Source organism: Bidens hawaiensis, unplaced genomic scaffold (genome assembly GCF_021521415.1).
Source record: "Bidens hawaiensis isolate Kalapana, Puna unplaced genomic scaffold, B.hawaiensis_p1.1 tig00001685_1, whole genome shotgun sequence".
In the NCBI taxonomy this organism is placed as follows: Eukaryota; Viridiplantae; Streptophyta; class Magnoliopsida; order Asterales; family Asteraceae; genus Bidens; species Bidens hawaiensis.
This window is the reverse complement of record NW_027491095.1, coordinates 971158-997000: the sequence shown is the minus strand read 5'-3', so window position 1 is coordinate 997000 and position 25843 is coordinate 971158. Positions and strand designations below refer to the sequence as shown.

The 25843-nt window shown below is 35.1% G+C and overlaps 2 protein-coding genes, 1 non-coding gene and 2 pseudogenes across 4 annotated transcripts; 3 read left to right on the top strand and 2 right to left on the bottom strand.

Moving 5' to 3' along the window:
- Positions 1–3879: 3879 nt before the first annotated feature.
- On the bottom strand, positions 3880–4993 carry LOC143592773 (pectinesterase inhibitor 10 pseudogene; annotated as a pseudogene).
- A 1027-nt stretch (positions 4994–6020) lies between these two features.
- On the top strand, positions 6021–6093 carry TRNAK-UUU (transfer RNA lysine (anticodon UUU)). Its single transcript has one exon. It is a non-coding gene; the product is annotated as a tRNA-Lys (tRNA).
- A 3445-nt stretch (positions 6094–9538) lies between these two features.
- LOC143590976 (putative pectinesterase/pectinesterase inhibitor 60) lies at positions 9539–12638 on the top strand. The gene is made up of 2 exons (XM_077071313.1): positions 9539–10888; positions 11472–12638. The coding sequence occupies exons 1-2, from the start codon at positions 9982–9984 to the stop codon at positions 12164–12166; spliced, it is 1602 nt and encodes a 533-aa protein (XP_076927428.1). The 5' UTR covers positions 9539–9981; the 3' UTR covers positions 12167–12638.
- A 3732-nt stretch (positions 12639–16370) lies between these two features.
- On the top strand, positions 16371–17814 carry LOC143590966 (NAC domain-containing protein 7-like). The gene is made up of 3 exons (XM_077071302.1): positions 16371–16623; positions 16910–17181; positions 17305–17814. Exons 1-3 carry the CDS (start codon positions 16464–16466, stop codon positions 17812–17814), a joined length of 942 nt encoding a protein of 313 aa, XP_076927417.1. The 5' UTR covers positions 16371–16463.
- A 1487-nt stretch (positions 17815–19301) lies between these two features.
- LOC143592747 (monocopper oxidase-like protein SKS1) lies at positions 19302–25522 on the bottom strand (annotated as a pseudogene). Its single transcript, XR_013145975.1, has 9 exons — positions 25321–25522; positions 24654–24763; positions 24292–24562; positions 24064–24199; positions 23616–23982; positions 20108–20465; positions 19933–20011; positions 19561–19763; positions 19302–19460 (listed from the first exon to the last, which is right to left on the bottom strand). The product of XR_013145975.1 is annotated as a monocopper oxidase-like protein SKS1 (transcript).
- Positions 25523–25843: the final 321 nt, after the last annotated feature.

The following is a 25843-nucleotide window of genomic DNA, read 5'->3' as shown; positions in this document are numbered from 1 at the left end:
AGCCCCGTGACTGGTTAGAACCAAACTTGGGTTTATGATTTATATACATATGAATACATGATTACTATTTACCAAGTGCTATTAAATTTGCCCGTGCTCTGAAATAAATTTTAAAAATCTTAGCTTGAAATTGGCTTGTTTATAAACGATTTGAGCTCGATCGAAGGTAAGCTGTTGTTTGATTGATTTTGAACTAAGCGTAAGTAGTTATGCTTACAATTCAAAACCTAGATTGCAGTCCAACCTAAATCTTTCTTAGAAAAAAATTTACATTGATCTAAAACCGTAGGCTCACTCGTTTAGCCCGTATTTAAACTACTTATGTATTCTACATGTACATAAATAAAATTACTTTTTTACTACTTGAAAGAAATAAACGAGCTGATTTGAGCTTTTTACGTGTTGGACTCGAAGACAAGTTACAAAGCGAGCCAAGCCAAACTGACTCGTTTAAGTTTCAACTCGATCAAGCTCGAGTTGAAACTAGCTCCTCTTGATCGTTAAGTAGCCCTACTCGATTACTAGTGATGCAAACAAATTTTAATCAAAAGATGTCTAAGAGAATTCTCCAAAATGAACAAAGCTAAAACCGTATTAAGAAGAACACTGGCCAAAGTTTTGATTGAATATACTTTCCTGTTTTATTTAATTTGTTTTAATTACACAAAAAAGAATATCAAACTTGTTAATGATGATAAAAAAAACGAATATTATTAACATTTAAGAAAAAGATTAAATTACCTAGAACTTGCTTTTAAACTGTCACATCATAAATATTGGGCTTGACATCTTACTTTTCTTAAATTTGACTTATTATGACTATACGTGACTTGCACTTGGAACCTTTCGTCACATGAGATGTTATAACTTATAACCATACAAAACTTTACAATTAATAGATTAAATTTAACTTATTATTTTTTCAGTTTAGAATAATAGAATATAACGTTAGAAAAGTTAATTGTTTTAACTTTACATTGGTGCCACGTACTAAAATGTTATTAACTTCCAATTTTATTACCTACACCACACTCATCATCACCGTCATATTATTCAGTGGCAGTCAGAAATTTCTTCGTATAAATTATGTGTATTTTTCGGTTTTTGTATTTATTTATCGGATGTCAAAGTTTTCAAGTCGGGTCAGGTTAGATTACATGAAAAAATATGAAATTGGTCGTCCTTCAATTAAAAAAAAAACTAATAACCCCTAAATACACAAAGTCAATACCATCAAACACATATACTTCTAAATATAAAAATATACGCCTAGTGACCTAATCAAGCTTAGATAAAATACAACTACACATAAGTGATAAACACAATTACATAAACAATCAAACAAAAACAAACCTTTTTTTTACTCATATTAGATGGATGATTGGATTTGAAAAGCGAAACCAATGATAGATTATTTTTGATTGCTTGATAAACTGATTGGAGACGTGACTCAAGGGGGCAAGATTTAATGACAGACAAGTCGGACTCGAACACAGATGATCAGACATAGGAACGTAGTCGTCGACAATCGGGGACGAGGCCGCTAAGCAACTTATCAGTTTTTTTCAATCGTTTTTAAATGTTAATTGAGTTATTGGGTCACTTCAATCGGGTTTAGTAATTTATAGTATTTTGGACTTCGCTTCAATATAGTTTATGGCATTACGGGCAAATGCCATTAGGTTTAGTTATTTATATAGCTTTTTATATATTTTATATAAAAAAATTATTTACTAAAAGTTTTTTAACTAAAGTTTTCATAATAAAAATGATAATGGGTTTACTCTCCGAAAAAAAATGGGCTCGTTCATTAATACATGTTATATGTTATATATAAAACCGAATATAAAGTGCTATACATTCTATATAAAATCAAAAACAGATTGGTTTCTGGCGAACCCGAACCCCAATAGGTAGCACTGCCACTGATATTGTTCAAACCCGTCACCATAATTATAAGTATAGCGATAACTCATACTAAATTCTCTTCTTTATGAATTGATTTATTTCAATCATAGCTAACGTTGTAGAAAACCGTTCATAGAATAACATAAAAATACAATTTTAATAATATGAACTACATTACACTAAAAGAAGAAAGTAGTAAACTGCAATTCTTTTAGAAATAAAAGTGTTACAACTATATGAAAAGGAAACAAATATAACAGGAAATTGTGGTTGAGGATACTTGTTTAACATGAAGGTGCATTATATTTGAATAAATTATGATGTGGTCTCTTATACAAACACTTTTTTTGGATTTGAAACTTATTTCGGGTCCTCAATAGAATCCATATGTTTCTTACTATACAACAGTTGAAACAGTCCATGAGCACTCGAATTGAACTCGAAACTCAAAAGAAAGGAAAGAGAAAAATAAAGGCCTTTGGGTCGTGATAGAAAACTAAAAACAAAAATAAATTTCATTAAAAGTCTCCAATCTCCTTTATTAGTTTAATCATTCTCAACTGAGCTCCAATCCTTTCATATTTCTACATTCAGTGGAGGAGACCAACAGCTCTTTCCTGCTAAGGAATGAAAAATCTTTCACCTGTTCATAATTTGGCCAATTCAAGGTGAAAGTGGGGTCTCAAAGTTGCTAAAACTCGATCAGGGGATCCACTACTGCAACAACGAGGGCCGGCCATAACTGGTATGGCTGGGTAGTTGACGGCCACATGCCCGACATCCGCTAGGCCCAAATTTATTTATTTTTAGAAGATTATATGTATTTTTATTAAAACAATATGTATATTTAGTGTTTGTACTTAATTACATAACCATTAGCTTGGTCTAGTGACAATCTAACCCAAAGGTTATGGGTTCTACCCTCATGGGACAAGTTGTGTTTCTCCACCAATATGGGACAAGTTTCCGCTTCTTCCACTTTATTATTTGAAAGTATTTGACAACCTATCTTCAAAAACTCAACTTCAAACATTGATATCTCATTCATCTTAAATTCATTTTGGACGCAGTTTGATTTGTTGTGAATCTCTCACAACATAGAATTCAAACAAAATAATTAGCGTTAATAGTAATCTTAGTTACATTTATTTTAACTATGCCAAAATGCGAAAAGTACATTTTCATTCTTAGCGAAAAATCTTAACTCTTTTTCACAAGTTTTCCAACAGACTTTAGTCAAAACCTTACCCCCAACCAATAAGACACTTTAACAAGGGTATATTTTTGTCTGATTTTTTTTTGTTAACACCAAACCTTGCGCCGGGCAAACAAAAATGTAAATGTTCATGATCTCCCGCATTGATGATACTCTTACACCTTGCTCTTGAGTTTTTTAAAGGAGGAAAAGGAAAGGAAAATTAAGGATAGCTAAAAAATGGGTGTTCTTGAGTTTTTTTTAGGATGGAAAGGAAAGGAGTAGGAGGAGTTAGAGGAGATTAAATTAATGTATTTTCACAATAAGTTATCATCGCAAAAATAGGATGATTACTAAGGATAACTATTTTTTAACATGGTTATCATTTCCTTTCCTCTAATTTCCTTTTAACTTAAGAACACACCTAATTAAAAAAATTTCCTTCCCTTCCCTTTCTTATCATTCCCTCTCATTTCCTTTTCTTTCCTTAGTTAAAAAACTCAAGAACAAGACGTCACGGAAAAAAAAGCGTATAGAGGAAATTTAACAAGATCGGATAAAAGGACGTCCTGCCAGGCTGAACACATGATGGACCAGTCCTTCCTTAGGACACGGTCCTTTCATCAAAATCTGGTTGGTGTCTATAATAAATTTCAAGTTAATGCACACATCTGTACATTGCATCAATATACAACTTTTATTTTGTATATATATATATTTTTTTATTTTTATATATTTTCACTGTTATATCTAAGTTCATAATAAAACTGATAAAGTACAATATTATTTATCTTGAACAAACACATATCTTCCGCTCTATAACATGTGAACACACCACGGGCACACTATTAGCTAGCCTAAATAATGATATTTGTAACACCACACATATAATGCATACATTACATACAATAAAGCAATCAAATATTAATCAAGTAGAAGAAATATTAGTAATAAGAGCCAACGCAATGCTTGTTAACTCTGCAACATTCACTATATACCCTCTAATAGTATCCTTCATCGCCCCAGCATTCTCTTCAAATCCATCCATACACGTGTCTTCATCGGTCAAAGCCGCACTAACCCAAGTCCTCACATTCCCCATTTTCTCATTAAATTCTGGTCCGTCCACACCTTTCATCTCAACCATTGATTTCTTAATCTCGTCCATAGAATCACTCATGTTCTCCAAACAATCCGCCACTGCCTCCCCGTCTCTCATACTCAAGTTCGGCCCCTTGGAGAGCTCGCGCACAACTTTTGAGGTTGATTTTGCACTTTTTAAGCTAACGGACAAGGCCGCATTGGCTAGCTCCATAGGGTTCACATGAATAGTGGCCGCGTAAGGTGAAAGTGTTTGGTAACACAAGTCGGCGTACTTTGTGGCTTGACACGAGGATTTAATGAAGTTCGTGTTGGTGTCGGGTCGGCATTGGTTTGTGAATGTAACCTTGAAGTTGCATAAATGAAAGTGAAGTTATGTGAAAGAAAAAAGGGGATAATGGCTAGAAGAGATAGCATGGAACAAGTGAAAGGTTGCATTTTGTGTTGCAATGTGGGAGTGGTGTGGTTTGTGTAAACTATATGTATAAAGTTAGAAAGTGTGCTACTGTCCGACACGTGAACTAGTTGGCAATAATCATTGGTAAAGACAACACGAGATGATAAAACAGGTTATCATGTGATTCCTCTCCTCTCATTCTGTGGTTCATACATCTCTATGTTTATATTTTTATATTTTCATTTTATAATTTTTAATTCAGTGAATAAAAGCTGGTAAAACAAACAAATTGGAAGGCATAAATAACTTCTAAAAAGAATATTTTGCTCATATTCTATGTAATTTTAAAAAAGACTTTATGCGTATCAATAAGACTATGGAATTTTATGGATGCCAAGCTCGCAGCCATATTTCCAATGAGTACATCTACAGTGACAATGAAAAATGTTTTATCACGCCATTGTCATATAAGACCATGAGGTGTGGCTCAGGGAGAGTCATTGAGAGTGATGAGGTGGCACACGTGACACCACTGGAATATCGTGCCGCTCCCTCATTAGTGATGAGGTCTCTTCAAATCCTCCAATTAGCTTTTTTTTTCTTTTTTGTATTTCTTTTTTCATTACTTCTCGTATTTAAATAATATAATAAATAGAATGATGGAGAATAAAGTATAACGTGAGTTGAATAATGGTGTTGAATGATGAAGGAAAAGTTGATATGAGGTTGAATGATATAGTTGAATAATGAAGGAAACGTTGAAATGACGCTGATATGATTAATGATGGAGAATTACAGGGAGTGACTACCCATAACACATAGCCTAAGCATGAGGGCATTTTCGAATATGGTGCTTAATGGTTTTACTTGAAAATAAAATTAAAAGAGAAATAATTAAAACATAACTTAGATGATGTACCACGATTTTAGTGGCTCAAATAAACAAACAAATAACCCAACGCCGTTTCCCAGTGAGCTCAGATTAGACCAAAATGTCTCACCCTTTAGTGGCGTGGGGCATTTTCTTGTAGAAATAAAAAAGGTAAAAAGAAAAAAGACAAAAACGGGGGGAGCAAAAGACCCGCCCCATTTTACGCCCCGTTTTATACATGAAATCTACAATTTTAAGTTCTTAGTTCACACTTAATAAGTACATGTGAACATGTCTTTTTTTTCCTCCAAAGCGTGGACCAATGTATGCAACGATGCAAGTTGCCACAATTGTGGTCACATCTTCAAATTTTGTGTTATTTGAGTCTGAGTGTACCCTCGTTTTGGGTATGAAACTTGGGCTTCGATCCAATCCGGTCCAACATTTGGATCTAGACTCAATACACTCTTCTACAAGGAGGACAATCTTGAAACTGTTTGTTTATTGAAATTTATATAAATGATTTATGAAAACACTTATTACGTCTAGCCGTTCTAGCTCAGTTGGTATAGCGCGTGGCTTTTAATCATGTGGTCGTGGGTTCGAGTCCCACGGATGGCGTTCGTCCTTGGTTAATTTTTAATTCTCATGTCTTCCATTTTTAATAAGTTTTATTTTGATTATCACGCATTTTTATTGATTTTTTATGTATGTAATTATACCTTGATAAAGAGTGCATCATCTTATATGTCAAAATGGGCCAGTGTCCCAAATTTCATACCATCTAAATTATGTTTACGCTAAATGCATTTGTGTTTTTGTTCTCTTATAAACACACTAAAATCATCGAAGTATATAATTTCAAGTATGTGTAATGTATGCATTTGATGTTCCCAAACGAAAGATACATCCACACGATAATAGAGGTATATCTAGGGTCATCCTTGAAAATCTTTAACAATTCTAGGTCTTCCACCTCGCCCATACGCTAGGGTAGGCCTGTACATTAATACAATTCATTATTGTAAATAATCTGACAATGAAAATGAAAACGATAAAAATTAGGCCGAGTAAGCGAGTTACATTAATCAATGTTCTGATTTTATAACACATTGTTAGATCTGCTGATTTTATAAATAAATTAAGGGGTCATTAATTAACACCAATTTTATTAAAATGTATACAAACAATTTTATTAAAATATATACAAACACTAACATCATTAAATTGGTTTGACCAAACAATGACACATTCAATTACGTACGGTTTACATGTTAAAGAATATATTTTTCGCCCCTCCCAGTTGCAATATATAAACACTGATCATAATTTAAAAGCGATTGCATTAAAGTTATATTTTTGGGTTTATTATTAAAAAGGTACATATAGTCTAACCTTATGGTACGATCATGTTTATGAATTTATGATTATGGGAATTGAATAAATTTCATGCACATGCTGATCAATGAATCAAATCGTTTATATCTAAGATTTTGTTTTTAACATAATTATAGTAACAATAATAGTAATAGTAATAATTACACACAAAATTTCATATATAGGGAGTTTGAAAAAGTAAAAGACCCTCAAAATACAAGTTCCATCTTCCAAATAAAAGTTCCATTCACACGCAACCTTCCGTACTTTCACTTGAGAAGCCATACTTTCGCGAAACTTTACTCAGGAAATTTTCAGGTTCGTCAGTGTGGCCTATACAATATCTATACCTTAATGTGTGTTTTTCATGTGTGGTTAGGTCATGTTACACATGTCACAGCATATTATAACAAGTTATTCTGCTGTGTTAAGATATATGCATAATTACTGGGACACTTTTGGGCCTAAATGGGTGTTTATATGTGTTTGCAAGTTATTTTAGCAAACAGAAATTTATATTAAATTGTAGCAAGTCATTTTAATGTGTTAAGACTAATGTGAAGTGGACCAGGCGTCCAAGGTCGGTTGAAGCGACCGTTGGGCCATTAGTTCCTTAACCTTGTCTCTCACATACTTGACTATAAATAGAAGACTAATTAAAACTAAGTCTTCACCCATTTGCTCTAAGGTTAATCTCTTACATTATTTAAGTATAATAAAGCTTCAATTATATAGAAAGAAGATTAAAAGTGTAGAGCAAAAAGAATCATTATTAGTTGGTGATTTGAGAAGGAGGGGGGGGGGGGGGGGGGGGGTTCTTCATATAACATTATTTGTATTTGGCTGGGAAATCTAACATAATATAGAGTTAATTAATTATTACGTGAAGACTCACTGTCTTGATATAGTGAAATTAGAAGAAATTGCAAAGCTAAGTACTTAGTGAAGAAGGTGATCACTTTCTTTAAAGAGTGAGACTTTTGTATTGGTGATCTCTACCATTTAGGGAGACGCTTATTGAAGAAAACTATCGAGCGAGGATCGGGGAGAGTACACAGAGTGAATTAGTTAACACTCACTTGAACCTCTATAAATTCGCCCTTAACTCTTTACTTATTTGTGTTTATTATTGTAAATTGTGACAAAAGTTTAACAAAGTTATTAGCTCGTTAATTTTTCTACACCGTCAATTTTTCTTTTACTTTTTAATAGAACCGGCTAGTCGGATCGACGTCGGTGATACTTGATTTTGTAGTTGTTTATCTTGTAAAATTTATAAATACATGTGTTATATAATAAGTATAATAAGTATCAAATTATTATTTTTCTTACAATATTTTTTTTTTACTAAAATACTTATCATATATATGATTCATGCCAAGTCAACTTGAGCACAAAAAAAAACCTTTTTATAAAGAACTAATTAAGAAAAAGGTGGAAAACTCACATGGTGAGAAGAGGTTTTTGTTCCTGAGAATACGGTGTTTGAACTCTTAAAGGGGTTTAAATAGTTAACTAATTAAGTAACTTCGAGTTTACATAATTAATGATGACCTACGGATTTAAAAAACCAGAATTAGAGAATTTTTATTCACAATTACAAGAAACCATCATCTGTACGGAAGCTCCAATGCATCGACCACCATTGTTGCTTCATTTTACATCAACGGCCGCCGGATAATTTCCACCTCTTTATAGCGTTCATCCAGATGTACATCAATTAGGCTTACCCTATGTTTTTCTTGTCTTATAATTCAAGTAATCATTAATGTTATGATACAGAGTGGAAATGTGATAGAACATTAATCTTTTTAACAGAAAATGTTACACCAATATATAACCGCACCCTTGTCTAGGTTTGAACACAGAACCTCAAATCTAAAAGGTAATTGTCCCTATCAAATTGGCTAGCCCACATTAACGTGATAAAATATTGATTATAATAAAACTATATATTTATTACGTCAGAATTTAATATGGTAATTTTAAATATGTTAGTTTGAGTTAAACCGTAGAATCGAAAGTTGACCATTAATTGTGAATTTGACTGTTTAAATAAACGTTAAATCAAATATTTAGGCATTGTTTTATATAGTAGGGAAAATAAATTGATCAATTAGGAACATAGATGATGAAATTCAGGTTTAACATTTGGGATAATCGTCTATGAAACTACAAGGCTATTAATTTGAGCTATTTTTATCCATTACTTATGTGTTCGTAATCCTAGGTCTCATATCTTATGCACTTTTTAATTAATGTCTCATTTTGTAGCTTGTTTGATAATAAATTATATTCAATGATAGCCCAAACATGAGTTCATTAACTCTTGAACTAGCTATTTATCATCTTACATATCCTGTCAATTAGGTTAATTATAAGTACTAACTGTCTGTAGAGATAGCGTTGTTGTGGCGTTTTGCGCCGCCCCTCAACGTTTTGGGTAACTTTTTGGTGCCAGTGTTTTGTAGATAACGTTGGTGTGGCACAAGTTTTGGAGGTCTTGTGAGAGAGAGGGAGAAGAGAGAGAGGCGTTTTTGGGGACATTTTCCACTACACCAGCTTTTTGCAAAATGCACAAAAGCTGACTAGGCGCCACGTGACGTAAAATATCTGAGTATGTCTAGTTTTAACCACACATGGTCTCATAGTACAATTATCTTAGCTAAAGTTCTTAATAAACATCATCAAACACTTTTATTATGTTCATTTAGAATGGTAAATAATATTATTGAGTAGTCAAGTATTTTATGGTCGCCGACGAAGTCGAAGACTAGCTACGACCATGCATTGGAGTTTACATGTTACAATGATGACATAATAAATGACCCATGCATTATTATAAAGTATAAACCCACGATTCTCTCTCAATGGAAAAATGGCAGCTCGATCGATCCGTATAACAAGGATCTCATCATTAACTAATTACACACACAATTTCTATAGGGTTTCTCAATGTCAACTTTCACTAAACTTTCATTACACTTTACATTATATATATTTAATTATCACCTCATACTATAAATATAAACCCCATCACATGTCATTTTGAATCCCTCTCAAATACCCATTTCTCATTTCAAACTCAAAACTTATTAAACAACATCTACAACACAAAATCCTAGTCATCAAATGGCAAAAGTCAACTTCTTTTTGCCATTTTTGTTGTATGTGTTGATTCTTTTCTCTTTGGTTTCTTTTTCTTTACAAGAAGAAGAAGAAACCGGAGGCAGCCTAGACTACTGGTGTGATACGACTCCTCACCCACAACAGTGCAAGTACTTCCTGAGTCGTGGGGGCTATCATACCCCACGACACAGGAAAGACTTCCGAATGTTGGTACTACAGGCCGCCTTAGAAAGGGCACAGGACGCACAGAACTGCAACACCAACCTCCGCAACAAATGCAGAAGCAAACGAAAGAAAAGGGTATGGCTCGATTGCAACAAGCTTGTCAACGACACCATTCTTCAACTCACCCAAACCCTAAACGGCCTCAAACACAACCGTAGCTCTGACTTTGACGCACAAACTTGGCTCAGTGCGGGCCTCACCAATCTTGAAACTTGCTTTTCGGGTTCTCAAGACTTCAACTTGACAAACTTAGTCTCACCACTCAAATCACATAACCTTACCGAGATGATAAGCAATAGTTTGGCTATAAATCAGTTCTTTGTTAAGCAAAAGTTTGACAACATTAACCAAGATCTAGATGGTGATTATCCGAGTTGGGTTACACCGGGTGACCGGAAACTGTTGCAATCAAATTCAATTCACATGAAGGCGGATATTATTGTGTCACAAGCCAGGGGGAGTCGGTTTCGAACCATTCAGTCAGCTCTTAATTTTGCAGCTGGTCTTAAACGTGGGAACAAGAGATACATTATCTACATAAGAAGAGGAGTTTATAGGGAGAATCTTGAAATTGGAAACAATCTAAATAATATCATGTTCCTTGGTGATGGAGCAAGATACACCATTATTACCGGCTCCCGGAGCGTCGCCGCAGGCTACACAACTTATAGCTCTGCGACCGTTGGTAAGATTAATTATAATTTAGTTAATAGATTTATTATTGGTTACATTCGTACGTAATACTATGATTAAAGTGAAGTAAAGTAGACATTTAATATTTGAAAGAAAAGAAAAAAAATGCATGGTAACTACGTTAAGTTGCATGTTATTTCTTCACCATGCAGTTTACGAATCCTTTTTAATAAAACTTTTATTTAAGTATTAAAAATACTTTGTTTTAGAATAAAACTTGATTTTTAATAACATTTAATTTGGGATGAAAAAAATATAACAAACTTTTGTATTTAGACTTCTTTTACAAAAATAAATATTACAAGTTATTAGAAAAAAAATCAAGTCCTATAATTAATATAATATTAAAATAAAAAATAGAAAAACAAAACCAATTAGTTTAATATATATAAAGTCGATTCAGAAACATTAGAATCTCCTAACCATTAGAAACACTTCTTATTTTCCTTAGCAACCTAAACATTTAAATATATATATATATAATAATAATAAAAATTCTACACTTATCAATTATTATGTACTGTGTTGTTATTCATGTGACCATTTTTCTAACTAATTAAATCCGTAAAATATAGGAGTTGATGGTATTGGATTTATTGCCCGAGGTGTAACATTCCGGAACACGGCCGGACCTGTGAAAAATCAGGCGGTGGCCTTCCGATCATCATCCGATCTCTCGGTGTATTACGCATGTAGCTTCGAAGGTTATCAAGACACTCTTTTTGTACTTGCTCAAAGACAATTCTATAGAACATGCTACATTTATGGTACAATCGATTTCATATTTGGTAACGCGGCTGTGGTTTTCCAAAATTGTATGATCATGGCGCGGAGACCAATAAAAGGGCAAGCAAATGTTATCACGGCTCAAGGTCGTGGTGACCCTTTTCAGAACACGGGAATTTCAATTCATAATTCCCGTGTTATGCCTGCACCAGACCTTAAGCCTGTGGTGGGGTCGGTCCGGACATTCCTGGGTCGACCATGGCAAGAGTATTCAAGGACGGTATTCATGAAATCGTTTATTGATAGTCATATCAATCCGACAGGATGGTTGCCATGGGACAATACAAACTTTGCACAAAAGACATTGGTTTATGGGGAATACGCAAATTTTGGTCCTGGTTCGTCTACAAGAAACCGTGTGAAATGGCCAGGATATCAAGTTATACGAAGTGCGAGTGTAGCCTCTCAGTATACGGTGGAGAGGCTTATTGCTGGCAGGTCATGGCTCCCGGCCACCGGCATACCGTTCACTCCAGGACTATGAGACATATTTGATTGTTACGTGTTCTTATTTATTTATTATTTGTGTACATTTTTTTGATTTGATATTGGAATTGATACAACTCGTATTTATTCAATGAACGTGTTGGGTTTTCTGGTCTTAGGTGGGGGTGTGTACGGGTCGGGCTAATTTGGGCTACCGAAGCAAAAAAATCGAAGTTTTGGTTTATGGTTTTATGTATGACTTCAGTTAGTATACTAGTCAGTTTTGATTTCACATTTTGGCTTGAAATGTTTGAACATGCAAAAATGGTGTGATTTCGTTTATATTAGTTCAAATTGGCTATTTTTGTACAGATTTATCGACTGATTTTATTCGGTTCGGTTTGTTTCGCTTTATTGATTATTTTCTCATCCTTAGTTTTAGTGACCAAGCTTCACATTTTCTAATTATATAAGCCCAAGTTAATTTTGCGGGCTAATCCAAAGTAATGATTAATATATAAGCCGTTTGGGCCTTCACTTGGGGAGCCATGAGCCTATAATATTATTGTTAATGAAATAGTTTAATTTAGAGGGTGATTATATATCGTAACATGTTTTTATCAAATTTTCTGCTCGTTTATTAAAACCGAACATAACCGGCTAGCTTGACCTTCCAAACTAAATGGTCATGATCCTTTTAGTGTTTCATATATCGTAAGCCGGGTTAAGAAAAATAAAACAAACGATTCTTTGGGACTCGAATGAGGATCTTTTCGTAACCAATTGTTTTTTTGGTCATTGTTTAGGAAACTGATGTCAACCAAAATTTCGTAACACGCGCTCAACAGAAATAAAAAAATTTATTGGTGCCATTTGACCAGAATATGACTACTTATTTAGAAGTGTCCATTTTTGCATCTAAGGTGATTTATATTGACATTAAGTGGAAATATTTCATTGTAATTGTTAATTAAACAAATTATTTTTGAACTTTTTTTGATTTCTAAATGTTAAAAAAATCATACGGTGTTATATATACCAAAAGTTGATTTTAAGAAATAAAGTCATAAATATTTAGAATATTATATTGATTGTTTAATTTTGACTTTTAAATTAAGATGTAACAGTTTTAGAAGGTGCCAAGGGGCAATTGCGGCGTCACAAAGATGGGTCCAACAAGTATTGTTGCTGCCGCAATATTATTGGTTGAGTTACGATTCAGCCATCCGCAATATTATTGGTTGAGTTATAGGTCCACCTTTCGGCCATCAATTTCCACGTGGCATTCTACTTTTAATTTTTTATTTTTCTTCACAGCAAAATTGTTGAGCTGAGCTTTTCTGAACAGCAAAAATTGTTGGTTACATGTTCCACTTTATCTTCTATTTTACACTCTAATCAATTTATCACACCATTAAAATAAGAATGACGAGATTCGATTTAAATAAGTATGAAAAAGAAAAAACAAAGTCTTATTTATACTCTTACAAAATCTATGTTGTTATATAAAATGATTTCTCTATAATCCAAATGATAGTTTCGTGTTATATATGCGTCGCTAAAATTAAGTAGGAAATTAGTAAAAGATCAATAGATCAATAACATCAAAGGAAATTATTAACATAAATATATAATCGGTTTTATATTTCATACAAAATAAATCAAATACATAAAAAATTATAGTTGCGTACATTTTAAAATTAATGTAACTATTGATTTATATTTATGATTATGACGTACCTTTGTTCTCTTCAAAAAAGTTTGCTTGGCTTCTTTGAGGTAAGTAATATAATCCAAATTTGTGTTTTTCCAATTGTGAAATTATAAATTGACCAGATTCAAAAAATTCAAATCGTGTTCACTTCGCAACAAAGGGTAAAAATGGAAACGATTCCCATTGCGAGTCAGGGGCATAAAACTCTTATTAGTTTCAAAACAAGACGGCTTTACTAACAACTACTGAATTCAATTTTAAAGAATGAATATATAAGTATGCATAAACAATATTCTAATATAATTAGGACCTCGTATGTATTCACTAAATATGTTATTAATATATTTACTTATTTATTTATTATTTATTTATTTATTAATGTCGTATACAAATTTATATACACGATTACAAAGAGAGGACAAAGGTGTGTTGCGGAAAACACTATACACGCACTAAAGATCGAGTTACACATATATTTAATTGAAATTCAATTTTACAAGTTACTCAATTCGTCCCACTGAGCATATTCTCTCTCTCTCTACTTTTTGTTAAATTAACTATACTTCATATAATATGTTTATTGTTTAAATAATGTATTAAAAAGAAAAGATTATAATAGTAATGTTACATAATATTAAGAATGATGGCCGCACGGGGTGGGAGAATGATTACCGTCGGTGGTGGAGACGAGGCTTATATGTGACGACCTGCACAACGGGGTCCGTTTAATCATGTTCCGTGTTCCATATGTTTACTCTTTTGTTAAAATAATAATAAAAAATATATATATCATCGTAAATTTTATTCATATGTATACAATATTTGTCTTTACTAAAATCTTATTTACATTAAACTGATCGAGAGTGTATATAGTTGCCACATAGACAATCTATACTCTATATACAATAAACTCGTGAGATTTTTTGTAGATAAAATATAACTTATAAGTTCATTATAAAAAATTCAATTTTCTTTTATATACAACAAAAAAATCCGCCACTATATATACACACCAACCGTCGGTGAAAGTTTGTTGGAAATCTAAGCATGAATAACAGTTTTACCGGTGAATTTTAAACACATCTTGCTAAAGACTCATTTGGTCGTGGAATACAATGGGGTTGAATGCATGCACGCGGTTGAGTTCAAGGGCGAAGATTAGTTAGGGCCAGGGGTGCCCCCCCCCCCCCCCCGGTTTTTTTTTGCGTGGAAATGTAAAGTTATCCGTTTTCGTCCAAATTTTTTATACGTTGTGTAAATTTAGCCGCTTTCAGTCGAAAATTTGAGCCCGCCCCCCTAATTTGTGAAATTTTGTATACATTTGAGTTCGACCCCCGGTGTTTTAGCCTAAGCTTCACCACTGGTGGAGTTATATATATGATCATCCAATTCATGTAAATTGGCAATCTTCTTTAATTCAAATTGAATTGTGTGAGCCTAATATTATACCCCCAAGGTCTATGAAATCCGGTTTGATAAATGATAACAAACGGAAAAAGCTTCATAATGTCGCATACCAGCCTTTGGTTATTGGCAGATCACCAACGAAGTATCGATCTACCTTTGGAATCCAAATATGTATTTTATTTAACAAGATCAAACTCGAACTCGAACTCGAACTTGAAGTTGAAATTGGACAAGATCGACTAGGGTCTCAATCAGTTGCTGGTGTTAGTCGCCAGAGAGTGATAATATAAGATATTTAGGGCAAAATATCTAGCTTTGGCACCAATCCAGCCCCACATCTGACAGTGACAGTGAAAGACAAAGATATCCTACAACAAACATCTCTAGACTTTACTTACCTTTATATCCCATATTATATGTCATCATCTCTCATCATTAGGGTTTCTGTCTCTCTCTATACATACCCCCTTTTAGCTCACTTCTTCTTCAAACTCTTTCCCTTGGGAATTGAACCATTTCACAAGACAAGATTCGGTTCAAATCCCGAGCAAATCCAAGCATCTTGATCATTGTGTGTTCTTGGATCAATCAAATTCCAAATGCATTTGAAACTCTAATTTCTATCAAACTTTGTATTATCATACCCTTGGATAAGATTTTACTCAAGTTGCCCGCATAGATTTCGATTATTGTTCGTAAGCATCCTCTCGATCTCTAGGTCTTGAAATTTAAGTCTCATATGGATGATCATGTGTGTTTTGTAAACTGGCAATGGTGGTTGATTTATGCTATCAAGTGATACATTTCATTAACTATTATTACATTGATATTTTTATAGTATCTTTTGGATCATTTTCATCATCATGAAAGCTCTAGCCTTTTTTTACTTTTGTTTCTAAGTTTTTGGTTGAGGTAAACCAAATTTCTCTATATTTGTGAAATGGAAAAGGTGAATATCATTGAGAAAGCATTATATGAATATTATTAAGAAATGTGTTTCCTATTCTACATGCTATGGTAGATGAAGATAACCATATACAAATTAGCACTATGTGTGTGTATGTGTGTGTGTACGTGTGTTTGTAGTATGCTTAATTAATTAGCACTAAGCTTAATGATATCTTTCTTTATTTCTTTCTTGTTTATTAAATGGGAAACTTGAACCAAAATTCATGATTAACTTTCTTTTAACAGCAAATTTGAAGGTTCAAGTTCTACACCAAAAGGGGAAAACATGAATACTTTTTCGCATGTTCCGCCTGGCTTTCGGTTCCATCCCACTGATGAAGAACTTGTGGACTATTACCTTAGGAAAAAGATTAACTCAATGACAATCGAATTAGATGTCATCAGAGATGTGGATCTTTACAAGATTGAGCCATGGGATCTTGAAGGTATACTAACAACACCATAATTAACTAACTGCTCGTATACAAATGTGAAATTCAGGTAGATGTATATACATGAACTATGCAGAGTTTACCAACAGCTCTTTATTAAAATCAGATAATTAATTAATTAACTAAATAAATAAATAATATTGATCATATCCTAAATGGTTTTTAGTTGAAAGAAGATGCTAATTAATTTGTGAACTTAAATAAAGAGATCTGGTTTTCAGCATACAAAAATATAATTTACCAATATCGTTTTGTTCCTTGTTTAAATTCTATCAAACAGAGCTTTGCAGGCTAGGCACGGAAGAGCAAAACGATTGGTATTTCTTTAGTCATAAAGATAAAAAGTACCCAACAGGTTCTCGCACAAATAGAGCTACAGTAGCAGGATTTTGGAAGGCAACCGGAAGGGATAAAGCTATTTACTATAAGCAAGACTTGGTCGGGATGAGAAAGACTTTGGTCTTCTATAAAGGTCGTGCGCCTAATGGACAAAAATCAGATTGGATCATGCATGAATATCGACTCGAAACAGATGAAAACGCTATAACACAGGCAAGTATTAAACAAAAGCCATTAGTTTTGTGGGAAAATCATGAAATTAGTGTTGTTGACCAAGTAACTTACCAAAATGCTTATCTTTTGCCCAATTTCAATTTTTTTTCTATTTGAAATCAGGAAGAAGGGTGGGTGGTATGCAGGGTATTCAAGAAAAGACTTCCCATAGCGAGGAGAACAAATGAACATGAACCAATGTGGTATGATGATCAAGTCTCATTCTTGCCAGAAATCGACTCACCGACACAGAATCATATTCTATCCAACTTAGGCAACAATGCTTACCAATACTCTTATGGTTCTTGCAAGAAAGAACTAGATCATCAGCAAAGTTACCAGATTACCCCTGGTCACCACCTCCAGCTCCCTCTTCTAGTGGCTCCAAAACATCATTCTATCTGCAATTCTTCCATTCCCATTTACGGTATTGACATAAACCAAAGAAACATTAATCTGGAACCAGCTTCCTTGCTCACACAAGGCCAAAATTTTAATGATCAACTAGCAGATTGGCATGTTCTTGACAAGTTTGTTGCATCACAATCTTGCCCAAATGCGGAGGAACGAATTGTTGTACCAGAAGATGCATCAAATTCCATCTATGGTTGCCAGATAGATTTATGGAAATGATGAAATAATTTCCTCGACCCCCCTTGAAAGTATTGTTAACGCTTATTAATTCTTGTACATAATAAGACGACCTAATTTGTCATATGCATATGTTTACGCAACCTTATTAACTCTTGTACCTAGTTTGAATTCACATAGTGGTGTATTATTCTCTTGATTAGATTTAGCACCCTTGGTCAATTAAATTATTTTGATGGGTATTATTGTCCTAACTCCTAAACCATCAAAATATATAAGCATGGGGCTGCTGCTGTATTTTATGATTACTTGGATCACAACATTGTCTGTTTGTTATGTGTAGTACTAATGGGCTTCATTATCATGCCTGTGATATTTGCAGCTGCATAAGCTTCTATATCATTAAACTGTTGTTTATTGATTAAAAAGAACTTTTGACTTTGTTAATGATGCTTAATGGGTTAATTAGAGTCTCTACCGTCTATTGTTGCAGCTATTAGAAGATTGAGCTAGTAACAATGTAGTAATCATAGTTTTAGATGTTTTGACATATTTTTCTTTCAAATTTAATTGGATTAATTAAAACTATTCCAATTCCATGTTGCCCTTTTAGTTCATTATTAATAAAAAAGAAACACAGTATGCTTGGAGATGAAGTTTGCCTCACATAGTCACATGTGTGTGTGTTGCTAAGGTAGTGCTTGATGGTTACATAAAATTAATCCATAAAGGCAGATGGAAATTATATATCCTTTTTTCCCTCCTGATGTCTTTTTATTAACACAAAATTTCATCTTCACAACCAGTTGTGCATTCTTTTACGATGGAGTTGTCAAAGTGTTTATAGCCTAACCAAGGCCGGCCCAGCCAATCTGCGAGGTGGGCAACCCCACAGGCCCCATTTTACCGTGCTAGATTTTTGGGTGTGTGTAACTCGATTGACTTGTTGACCATTGTTTATCATAATATCAAACAAAGTTAGGAGGTGTGGGATGCACGCTTGTTATTATTTATTATGATTTTAGGGGCGGAGTCCCTATGCAATGGGGGAGCTAAGAGGCAACGCCCTCTTATTGGTAGGAGTCCGGGGGGCAGCCCTCCAGAAGCAAGTTTATGAATATTTAGAAATCATAAAAGAATATTTTGAGATAAGATTTGACTGAACCAAGTATAACATATAACATTTTATTACTATTGTTTTTTTAATTAACTTTTTTAAATTTAAAAACAGAATGATAACAAGCGAAATAAGAAAAGGAGAAAAAATAGTTGACACAGAAATATAACAGGTACATTCAGTTACATATATATTATTAAGTATAAATCTGTGTCGTAAAAGAAAAGGTGTCACGTCCCGGTCATTAAAATCTAAAAACGTATATGATCAATAAGTTATAAACATAAACCAGTTCCTTTCATATAAACAAGTTAAAATATGTTTTTCACTTTGTGAAAACACAAAATGACCAGATAAATTCTGCCAACAAAACTAACTGACCTCTTCAAACCACTTACATTCTATGATTCTAAAATAATGACCCAAAACTTCCCTTTTGAACAATTAACTTTGACCAGCAAATTCTTAAATCATCATCATATAAACAACACCTGCTAGTGCCATCAGCAACAAATAGTTTGACTTTGACCGTTCTTTAATGGTTGATCCAGCTGAAGACGTCTTTTGAGGCCTGATATATTACATGCATAAAGATTCATGGTACTTTTTAAGTATATGATCTTCACAACAAAACAAAAACACATAATTAGTAATTAAGTAGCATGTCATACCTTTGCAAGTTTCCTAGAACACCACAGAACAAAGCATTATCAGGCACCGGCAATTCGGTTTTCTGCTCATGATCTTCAGGATTGATGATTCTTATATATGTTTCTTGACCAAGATACCATTTATCAAGATTCACCGTCCTAAGATTCCAAGCTCCAACATTATCAAGATAAACAAGAATTGCAGTCCATCCTCCAGGAAAAACCTGTTACATAAATCGCCAATTTTCACAACATTTAAATAGAACCGTTTATCTTAACACGCTTAAATGTTGAGCTCGAGCTTGGCTCATCAAAAGTTCGAGCCAGCTATTTCATTCTTTAATTTTCAAAATTTTGTACTTTTTACACATTGGTGTATATAGAATAAAAAACCTGTGTGGTAGATCGAGCAATTGCATCCCGTCGGTTATATGAACCCCGACTGTTTTCTGTCCAATTCCCATATGCCATCCTGAATATTAGTAAATACAAATCCTATCAACATTTTTCAAGTCTATAAAAAGTATGCAAAAGAAGCGGGATTAATGGAAAAATAAAAAATGCATACCCGACAACAAAGAACGAATAACCATCCATATGAAAGCTCTGAACTACTGTATCATTATTCTGCAATATTATTTCCACAAATCCTTTATATGTTGCATTAATAATGGACGTGTCTACGCGTGGCAGTTCGTTTAGCGGCATTTTTGGGAAATCAAGTTTGTAAGCACCCTTCACATTATGAGTATCAGCAAGTCTCACAGGTGTTATTTTAGGATTAGCAAATGAGATTCCGTTAAAAGTAGCACGACGTTTTCCATTAATCGTTACAGGTGGAACGCTTCGTAACACATATGTGTCTGTTACATTAATGGACCCGTAATGAAACGAGCGGGCGGGCCCCACTAGCACTGTTGTTCATCCTGATGGAAATAATGTTTGCTTAATAATGATTCTAATCACAAAGAAAAATGCTTTTTTTTTCAATTATAGATAGGGTGTAAACAAGCTAAATGATTTAAGAGCTACTCGAGACCAGCCAGCTAAAGCTCAAATCAAGCCAAATTTAAACAAGCTAGAGCCTAAAAATAAGCTTGGTTAATGAACAAGTCAGAGCTAGCTCGCGAGCCTAAAGAGCCTATTATTTATTTACATTTTGGTATAACATATATTTTTTTTTTTCCATTTCAAATTTTTCATTATATAGAAACATAGATATTACATCAACATAGCAGGTAGGCGGGCAACAAGCTGCGCTGCCACTCCTTTCTGAATTGCAAACCCTAACCTGCTAAAGACATACTCCTGCCCCTTTGGAGTCGACACATTGCTATGCACAACCCGTTGGACCCTGGTTAGGAACCGGATAGCTTTCGGTGCCAAGGAGCCAAAGGTATCAAAAGCCAGAGGGACAAAAACATGTTGGTTCTCTTCGCAGGCTTTAGCATGTTTCTCCACCTTCTTCGTTTCAGCCCTTTTCATTGCTTGCCGAGCTACAAACCCATTATCCCTTAAACCGGCTAAAGGAGATACCCCTGTGAGGTCAACACAAGCGTGTTTTCCCCCGGCCCAACCAAAGACGAGCAAATCTGCCGGTCGTAGAGTGGATCTCCCTTCTGTGGGGTCTGTAAGGAAGTTTACGGGGGCTTCCTTTTTAGCTGATATCCCAGCTCGCCTTAAGATGTCCCAAAGAACGTCCCGCACCCAATCATGTCGGTATTTGAACCCAGGCATCTTCTTGCAATGAACCGCATGCTCTCCGAATTTATCCAGACAAGCCTTACGGCAGATCGGACATGTTTCGTCTTCTAGGTACATTGGGATCATCAAACGGTACTTAAGAATGACCCTATACTCGACCGCAGACATGCTTTGGCCCAAGCCATCAATCGGGATAACGGTAAGAAAATCTTGGGCATGGGGACCTTGTAAGCATTCAATAACCACCTTCTGTCGGGGGGACAATCCAAAAACTTCTCCCAGGCTCTGAGTGATTTTGCCAAAAAGGGCATTCGCCAAAGTTTTTTGAGGCTTTGGTGGGGCGGTGTCCTTATTAGAGAAACCGCCAATGTCAAAGTCTGGGAGAGCGCCATTTAGGCGTTCCGGGGCCTGCACGTAGTCTGAGTCCAGGTCGACAACCCCACTATTCCTTAAGATGTGATTCTGTAGCTTCCAAGACTGAGCCCTCGACGCTACAAAAGCGTAAACCCCAACATCATGAGCCGAAAGAAGGCCTAAACCTCCCAAGCGCATCGGTAAAGATGCAAGTCGCTACTGAAGATCACCAAAGAACGGGCCTCCACATACAACTATGTCTTCGATGGCTTCTCGAAGCCCCTTATCAAAACAGGATACAGCATCATCCATCATATGGGGATGGCATGTTCGTAACCCAAAAAGCAACTTAGCAACCCCCATGCAAGACCTAAGCAGGAGGAGTTCGATCTGGGGTCCCTAAGGCAAGGTAAGAGTTTCATAAGATCAATCGCACGAGATGCTCTCCGCCTCGCCAACTCCTTAATAAAGTAGGGATCTCGACTAACAGCCCCTCCAAGGAGCTTTACCCCTCTCTCTGGTCTATCAATCCCACTAGGGAAAAGTCCATCTTTGACTTTCACCCCATTACACGCTGGCTAAAAAACCTCGGTTTTCTTAATATTAAGTTGCAGCCCCAATGATGGCCCTTCCGAGCTGATAATGTCTAGGGCTTTAGCGACTTCGTTGGCACCACCAATAATAGTCCCATCATCCAAGTACCAAGCATGAAATGGGAGGTTACAGTCATTTTGTACCCGGAAAACAAGAGGGTGTAATGCTAAGGCAAAGAGGAGGGGCCCAAGGGGGTCTCCCTGCTGAACCCAGTAGTAGCCCCTATACAGTCATCACCAACGTACAACCTAGCCGGCCGGGCATAAAGGAACTGGACCCATAGATAGATAGACGGGCAATGATGATGAACCTCCCGGAGAAGGGCTGTGCGGTCGACCATATTGAAGGCGTTGGAGAAGTCCATGGTAAGCATAGCTAAAGAACCGTCCGCGTGAAAGGAGTTAAGAAACCGGTTCGCGCTGTGAAGCACCGCCTCTGCCCCATTAGGGGTCCCTACCCAAAACTGAAAGTCCCCTAAATAATGAGTCATTTCCTTCCCAACCATCTTCATAGCTAATAAAGGGGTAAGGGGGCCGAAGCAAAAAACTCAGCGAGCACCTTTGGGCACAGACCCCCTAACCATAAGTTGGCGAGTTCAGTGATGGCTTAGAGCAGACCCATGGAAGTCACTGATCCCTCACCACTAAGAGCGTCCAACAAGTGTTGCGCCCGCATCCCGTCTCTCCTGCATGAGGTCCCTTTAGGAAATGATCGGACCCCATCCACAGAGAGAGTAGGCAGGGCGACAGAGCTAGAAGGCAAGGACGGAGGCGGCACCACTGGGTGTTTATCAATGAGGGCTATGATAAAATAACTAAATAATATGTATTATGTTGAAAAAAATTCAAAGTAAGCTATGCTTTTAGTCCCTCTAGTTTGGTTAAGATAACAATTTTAGCCCAACAGTTCTAATTTGACCTGTTTAGCCATCGTGGTTTCAGTTTCAACTCAATTAACTCCAGCCCACTAACTTCATCCAAATTTTCTGTAAGTTTTTTGTGACAAGACAAAAATGCTTCCAAAGTATAACTAATTACATAAGTGGTCCTCGTGTGATGTTGGGGCATTGTTGTCTTTTCACCAAAAGTTAACAGAAAATTGGGATGAAATTCAAGCTATAGTTATTAAAAAAAATTAGAGACTAAAATAGTTATTTTAATCAAAGCTCAAGGACAAAAGGCGTAACTTACTGAACAATTATAATTATAATCACAGTATATATCACAGTATATATAAAAAAATATTTAAAAAAATGTACCAAATTGACTAATATATAAATGATAAACGAGCCAAGCGAGCTTGAAAAACTACTCACTCACAAGCCAAGCTCAAACTTAAGCCCTCAGTAAGTTAAATGAGCCAAGCTTGAGCATAGTCAAGCTTGGGCTCAGCCCGGCCCTACCCCTTTACTCCCAAGATTATACCTGGCAGATAAGGCTTGATTCAATGCAAATGAATGATCATATAAGTCATTTGGAGGGTCGGGTAGAGGACCCGAGGCAGGTCCTTTGGAATTCGAATAATGCAAAACAGCAACACCCGTCACTCGTTCCCAAACCGATTGATTAATGAATCTAGGACTTGCAACAATGTAATAATCACTGCTTGCAGCTTGATCCATAGTAACTAGAAAGGAGTAAGACTGTCCCACATGAATATCAAAGCTACTATAGTTTTGTTGGGATGTATAATGTCCCTCAACTTCTGCTAGCAGCAAATTATGGTTTTGAATCCGGAAATTTAAAGAAGTTGAAACTCCAACGTTGATCACACGAATTCTGTAAGTTTTTCCTGTATTGTATATAAATATTTGTTACAAAAGAGCTTCATATGTAACGTTTCATATTATAAACTAATACCAATAACATCTACCTGGATCGACATTAAATGTTGTATGATTAATACCATCTGGAACAATGGAACTATACTTAAAAGGTCCTTTTCCATTAATCAAAACTCCATCCGACATTCCAAGTTTCTTTCCAGCATCAAGGGAGGCTCTTAAGACCTTGATACACAAAGATAATTAAATTAACCATATGTAAGATACTGTATCTAAACATATATTACTATTTATCAGAAATAAAATCGAAAACTAACCGAGTGATTTCTTGTATACCAGTCACCAATTGTAATCACTATATCTCCATCAGGAGTATCAAAAGGCAGCGATATAACCTTACGGTTTGTGACAACAAAACCACCAAATCCACCTGCTGCTCTTTGAAAATTAGTACTTGGAACATAATAATAACTACCTATCTGATCCTTAACTTGAAACCGGTATGTCCAGTTCCAGTTTGAAGGAATGGGACAATTTGTGCCAAGTACCCCGTCTTGCCATGAAGATCGACGCATTTCTATTCCAGGCCTGTTAAACATAAGTTCACATGTGAAATACATACAAAGTCATAATATTTGGATTTTGGATATTTAATTTAAAGCGGTTAAACTATACATACCATGTAACGAGGAGGCTTTCATCTAATCTGTTCTTGACGTTCACAATCACGTTGTAATTAGTGGTAACATTAATTATTGGACCTGGAAATTTCCCATTTACTGCTATAACCTGTAATCAGAATTTAAATATAAATATACACTTTTGGGGGTAAACTAGCCAACCCGCTCGTGAGCTACTCAAGAACTACTCAAGATCAGCTCATTAAAAGATTGCACCGAGCCGAGTTTACACATACTCGGTCCCGCGGAGCTGAAGCCTAAAACTAAACTTGTTTATTAAAGGAGCCCGAGGCAGAACTTCATTTATCGAGCTCAAACCAACTTGCAGCCTAAACGAGTCTATTATTTATGTAAATTTTTATCTAATATAACAAGTATATATTAACATATTACTACGTAATATTTTATATATGTGAAATTGTGATGAAAATAACTATATAATATATATTCCCTTTTATATAAAATTATAACTAAAATGCATATAAAAATTAAATATAAATGTATAACACTAAATAAACAATAAGCAATAAACCAGCCAAACCTAAGCCAAGCTAGAAAAACTACTCAGGAGCCAGCCTTGAGCTTTAGAAATAGAGCTACTACTAACTATGTACATTAACATATCACAAACATCAGAAGCATAAACATTATGAAGAAATAATTCACCTGTTGAGGAACACCAAGTGGAGAAGCAGTAATATACGAGAACTCAAGTTCATAACTTGCAGTTGGATCACCGGCAAAACATAATCCACATAGTAACAAACCAATGTGAAACCAAAACAACAGCAACATAGGACAAGACAATGACATGTTCAAGTTATCCTATGGTGGAATAACAAAGGGTTATTAATTTGGTGATTTTATAGAAGCTAGCTAGGTTGATTTAGCATTCCACTTTTCCTTAAAAAAGTTTATTATGCGTGCTTTACGGTGTCATGGTGTTAGTATGTTGGCCTACAGCGATCATTAAGTTGTGCCTAATTGGCGTGATATGTGGCTGTTTAAAACTTAAATGGCGCTAAAGTCGTTACGGATATAATTTAATTATCCATAAACAATTCATGTTAATGATTCATTTTGGTTATCAAAAGTTGTGTTGTTATACTTTTTTAAAGTTTCTGATAAGACTTTACGGTTAGGGGTGTAAATGGTAGTTAGTTGCTAAAGATAGGTTTGTTGAAACTTC

Bases quoted from the DNA above. Each gene is read 5' to 3' on its own strand.
- LOC143590966 (XM_077071302.1), top strand. From the start codon at position 16,464: ATGAATACTTTTTCGCATGTTCCGCCTGGCTTTCGGTTCCATCCCACT. The intron at 16,624-16,909 runs GTATACTAACAA...TCTATCAAACAG, and splicing joins TGAGCCATGGGATCTTGAAG to AGCTTTGCAGGCTAGGCACG. The intron at 17,182-17,304 runs GCAAGTATTAAA...ATTTGAAATCAG, and splicing joins ATGAAAACGCTATAACACAG to GAAGAAGGGTGGGTGGTATG.
- LOC143590976 (XM_077071313.1), top strand. From the start codon at position 9,982: ATGGCAAAAGTCAACTTCTTTTTGCCATTTTTGTTGTATGTGTTGATT. The intron at 10,889-11,471 runs GTAAGATTAATT...CGTAAAATATAG, and splicing joins TTATAGCTCTGCGACCGTTG to GAGTTGATGGTATTGGATTT.